Source organism: Arachis ipaensis, chromosome B05, assembly GCF_000816755.2.
Source record: "Arachis ipaensis cultivar K30076 chromosome B05, Araip1.1, whole genome shotgun sequence".
Taxonomy (NCBI): Eukaryota; Viridiplantae; Streptophyta; class Magnoliopsida; order Fabales; family Fabaceae; genus Arachis; species Arachis ipaensis.
In genome coordinates this window covers 7,639,333-7,644,571 of record NC_029789.2, presented here as the reverse complement: position 1 = coordinate 7,644,571, position 5,239 = coordinate 7,639,333, and the positions used below count along the sequence as shown (strand labels likewise).

Here is a 5,239-nt window from a genome sequence, read left to right as displayed (position 1 = left end):
ATCAAATCTTTTATAACTTACTTTTAAATTTTAAAAAATAAAAATTTTACGAACTAAATCAATTTACTGACGGCGAAAAAAAAAGGGAAAACAAAAAGGTGGGAAATTGGCATCGCGTGATATCATATAAGTATAACGCACAACACAACACAAACAATATCTTTCTGCAATTGCATCTTATTATACACACTCAGCTCTCATATCTGAACCCAAAACCCCCTCTCTTCTCTTTTGTGGGTTCAGACTTCAGAGTGAGTTGCAAATTTTCAAGTAATTCAACCAATCTCAGAATTTATGGACTCGGTGGCTTTTAGACTCGCTTCTCCTCCTTTTCCCTCACCCACGCGCCGCCTCCCTTCCAAACCTCACGCGCCACCTTCTTTCCCTTGTTTCCGCCGATTGCCGCTTCTTTTCCCACGGCTTCGCCACTTTCCCCCTCCCTCTGCTGCCAACAGCACCCTCACCGCCAATTCGGTATGGATCCCTTATTCCCTTCCCCTTTCTATTCAATTTGGTACTCTCTACACTAACACTAGAGCTTGATGCATTGTTTAAACTTTAAATTGCAATTGCTTCATACTGTACCATAACAGAAATTAACTAACTTAACTAGGCGTAACTAACTCACCCTACCATAACAGAAATATAACCGATATAACTAACTAATTAAGTTAATACTAATGCTATTATGCTACCTTCTGCCGCACCCAAGGCTGATAACTTTTTAGTTAGGGAAAAAAACACCACCTTAATATGAATTTATGATGAAGATTATGGTAACGAAAGCTTCACATGGTGTGTTATGCAGCGAAGAGGTGGTTATTACACAGTTGGTGACTTCATGACAAAGAAAGAGGAGTTGCATGTGGTAAAGCCCACAACAACTGTGGATGAAGGTATATTTCTTTGTAGTTTAAACTTTTATCGCATTTCATGCCTGTCTTTTTATTTTTAACCTTTGAACTTCTGAATGTTATTGTCCAACAGCTCTGGAAATTCTTGTTGAGAATAGGATAACTGGCTTTCCTGTCATTGATGATAATTGGAACTTAGTGAGTATTCTTACGCATTTTTATTGTGCCACTTTGAACACATGATAATATGTTTATATAGTTATATCTCTGCTATTTTTATTGAATGTCTGTTAAAGCAGCTTGTAGAAGACACAATATTATGACTTATAAATGTAAAATTTGGAGCCAAACTCGCTTGAAAGAAAACTACAATAGCCGCATCTGCTCTGCAGATGTAACTTGGAGGCAATAATTCCTTAGAACAAGTGAATATAACAAACATTGAATGTGTTAATATTCTCACATGCTTTTGTTCCTTACAGCATTCATTTCTATTAAAAAAAATTGATGCAATTAATTCAGGAAAATATTGCGGAACTAAAGTTTCTTTAATATTCTGCAGGTTGGTGTTGTTTCAGACTATGACTTGTTAGCACTGGACTCAATATCAGGTAAATTGATTCAAAGAAATAATATCGGATAATATGGATAATATTATCAGGTAGGTGTTGTCTGAGAGTCATTTAACAACTTTCAGATTTCAGTGAAGTTTTGGCACCCAGATGTTTTTTTCTTGTTCCTGAACCGGGGCCCTGAAGTGTGTGGTGCTGGTTTCAGGTGGTGCAGGTCATGGGCGAAAAGATAACAGCATGTTTCCTGAAGTTGACAGCTCTTGGAAAGTATGTTAAAAGTTACTTTTCCTCTGATAGTTTATCCATGCTGTTCTTATTCATTTTTTGGCCTTCAATGCAACTAGTTGCTAGTCTTATTCCTTCTTCTAAGATTACTAAGTTAAGTTTACTCGGTAAGTACTTTGGACCTTGGAGAGCTAGGCTACTGTGAACTGGAAAAGCAAAATCAGTATATACTACCATTACATATATGAAATATAACTGGGCTTTCTTACCTGCATCCTAAATAATCCACACCAAATTTTGTAGTCGCCGGCTCCATCATTGAGGTCTTTATAACCTTGGCTACGTTCCATTTTCTCTCAGTTCATACAAGCTGAGTAAGAATTTTTAATGACTAGTAAATCTTGTGTTTATTAAGGGGACAGAGGATTCGTTTATTTGTGAGTGTAGCCGTGTAGGTCTCTGTGTGACTCTCTCTTTCTCCCTATTGTCCTTTTCTACCATACTACCCTTTTTCCGTATTTTTACTAATCCCAGTATGAGGGGTTGATGCAGGTTTGGGTTCTCAAACAAGCTGATATAATCTCATTTTCAGTAACTACTGATTTGTGATTACTAGCACTAATTATTATACTTTACTAATTAAATCCATGTAGCTACATTCATCGTGAATTAGGAAGAAAGGTTTAATATGGGGGAAGTTCTCATTTGTGTATCAAAAAGCCCCTCATTCATTTTTGGCTAAATATAACATACATATTATATAATATGTTGCTTACGGAAATTACTTATTCAGAGTGGCTAAACATGCTGAACGTATTTTATGTTTCTTGCTCTGAAGTTTCAAGTAATATATTTGATATATCTAGTTCTTATTAAGCCTGATCTATTTGTTGGGATCTGTGCAAATTATCCTGAAGCCAAACAAACCCTGACTCTGCAGGCATCTAACCTAACTCCTCCCTGTGTTTGCCTCAATTTGCTTAATTTATTTGCAACAATCTCAATCCACTATTAATGAAAGATCATGTGGAAAGAGGGAGGGGGAATAAATAAACAAATATAATATCTTCGTGGAAAGCTAAGTAGAATAGATGTTGATAGCATATAGAATATGGCATCCACAGAGACACAGTGCCACAAAAAAATGCAGGGGTTGTCCATTCCGTTGTTATTTTCAAATGTTGTCTATCTTATATACATGATACCTCCAATGTGGGGGACAAACCCTCATGGGCGGTAATACCAGCATTCCAAAAATTATAGTACAACACTACAATTAGCTCAGAAATTATTAGTATTGTGTAGCTTATGATACCTAGGTTTGGCTAATATTATGGGGTGGTGTTTGATCATGTGTATGTATATGTATGTATACAGACTTTCAATGAGGTTCAGAAACTGCTGAGTAAGACCAACGGCAAGGTCATCGGCGAATTAATGACCCCTGCACCCATGGTGGTTAGGGAAACAACTAATCTCGAGGATGCTGCTAGGTTCTTCTTCCTTCTTTTGTACTTGTTCAATTTTTAGATATCCTATGTGGCTTTAACTAATTTGGTACTTTCAAAAATTAATGTATTTATGTCTAGATTGTTGCTGGAAACGAAATTTCGACGGCTTCCGGTTGTAGATGCCGAGGGTAGGCTGGTAAGTATGGCTCTTCTGATTCATTTTGTTTGGTTATTTCTTTACCTTGTTTTCTGAAGGATGCCTGTGAATAATTTGAAGGTGGGAATTATCACGAGAGGAAATGTTGTTAGAGCCGCACTTCACTTCAAAAAAGCTAACCAAAACAAAGCATGATAGCAAGAATACTGGAAAAATACATTTATTGCTAGATTTCGTGCAGTGATTCACATAAGATTGGCTTCGTTTATTAGAATTATTGAAATTTTTGCTTAGGCATGCATGTATATCTTTTAAGATTGTTTCGCTGCTAGACTTACATTTGTCATTGTCAATATATTTAAAGAGAAATCATTATTTATTATTATTGATCATCGGTATGTTCCCATTGTATTAAAAAAGTACAATAGACGAATTCACACCTAGGTGATAATGACATTGAAGATGGTGTGAGTTTGGCTCTTGCATGAATATGTCAAAGACAAAAATCTACCCCTACAATGCAACTTAACAGCAACATTAAAAATGGGTTAGTGGTTGAGCTGAAACGAAGACTTGATGGCCCATCACTTAGGTAATTGGATTGCTAAGATATTCATTCACTGAAATTGCTTAGGGTCTAGCCAGTGGTGGTTATAGTCTACACTCTACAGTCTAAACACAAATCTACTTTAATTGTATTCGGTGCGCTTTTCCTGTTGCGTTGGGGAAAATAAAGCCAAAATCTCCCTGAGAATAGAGGTGGAGGAAGATGTCTTGTTCCCTCCCTCATTGAATTTGTAAGTTTTGTCTTTTTGCCTTTGTGTGAATCTTTTTTAATCTCCTTTTGGCGGATTCAGTCACACTTATGCATCTTAACATCTTTTGAGATGATGAGATTTTTTTAATTGATCAATCACACACTTACGTCAAGCACGATGTAATCCTGATCCACACAGGACCACAACCCTCAAAGCCTGCCTTAATAATAATAAAGAAAGAAAGACAAGAAGTAGCAAATCTCTAATTCTCCGCTAATCATGGACTAATCCCTGGCTACCACAACTCAAAAGGAGTCATAGATCCTAGCGAAGAGGATATGGGATACAGCTCAGAGTGAAATCAGAAATCGTCTGCCAATTTGTTAATGGAATGAATGAATTGAGTTGAGGAGCTGTAATTTTGCTTTCACATGGACACATGGCTTTCTAATATGTATATTTATATAGGAATTGGATACAACAAGAGTGCGAGGGAAATGGTGCTTGGACGACAAAACCGATTAGAGCGACCCCATGCATCATCCATCGTTATCGAGTGGGCACAGCATTTTTGCATTTTCTCATTCGGCTAAAACAGTGCTGAACCAGAAAAATACCTAACTCCCCCTTCTCTCATCAAATCTTATCATATTATTATGACACACTTTAGTGGTTAGCATGCCCCTCTCTCCTTTTCCCCACCCAACTCCCCCGGCCACCCTCTGTCAATAATTCAAAATAAATCATAATCTAAAACAAGGAAGAAGGCTAATCACTACTTAATTTACATTTTAACATTTTTACAACGCCAAAATTTCTTCAGAAAAAAGAAAGAAAGAAACTAGCAAGGAAGAAGAAAAAGATAAAAGAGTTACACTAATCCACACCCGAAAAGGACCTTGGGCCTCATCAATAACAATCACTATCCTTTTGCCTCCGCCGTTACACCACCTTCTCATGGCGCACGTTAGCGTGTTGGAACAACGTAACAGCAGCAACAAGGAACAAGACAAAACCATAACACCCTTCTTTTCTTTTTTTCTTCAATTCATCTCCCATTCACAATCTTCGGGTTCTGGTATCTTGTTCAAATCAACCCGCTCCGCAAAATCTCCAGACCGCCCCGAGATAAGCTCCTGCGGCGGCGCAGCTAAGTGGTGGTGGTGGTGAAGAGTGGCGGCCTGGAGGGCATCGACTCTGGCGCCGACCTCGGTGGCTTTCT

The 5,239-nt window shown here is 37.7% G+C and overlaps 2 protein-coding genes across 2 annotated transcripts; one reads left to right on the top strand and one right to left on the bottom strand.

Moving 5' to 3' along the window:
* LOC107642753 (CBS domain-containing protein CBSX1, chloroplastic) lies at nt 137-3,744 on the top strand. The gene is made up of 8 exons (XM_016346219.2): nt 137-474; nt 809-896; nt 988-1,052; nt 1,417-1,465; nt 1,632-1,693; nt 3,029-3,144; nt 3,241-3,298; nt 3,380-3,744. The coding sequence occupies exons 1-8, from the start codon at nt 295-297 to the stop codon at nt 3,452-3,454; spliced, it is 693 nt and encodes a 230-aa protein (XP_016201705.1). The 5' UTR covers nt 137-294; the 3' UTR covers nt 3,455-3,744.
* Nucleotides 4,769-5,239, bottom strand: LOC107642754 (ethylene-responsive transcription factor ERF011; the record flags this gene model as incomplete). The annotated part of the gene is given in 1 exon segment (XM_016346220.1): nt 4,769-5,239. A coding segment is annotated over 1 exon segment (179 nt), but the record flags the coding sequence as incomplete, so codon positions are not given.

Coding starts and splice junctions, on each gene's coding strand:
- LOC107642753 (XM_016346219.2), top strand. CDS start 295: ATGGACTCGGTGGCTTTTAGACTCGCTTCTCCTCCTTTTCCCTCACCC. Junction 897..987: donor CACAACAACTGTGGATGAAG/GTATATTTCTTT, acceptor ATTGTCCAACAG/CTCTGGAAATTCTTGTTGAG. Junction 1,053..1,416: donor TTGATGATAATTGGAACTTA/GTGAGTATTCTT, acceptor AATATTCTGCAG/GTTGGTGTTGTTTCAGACTA.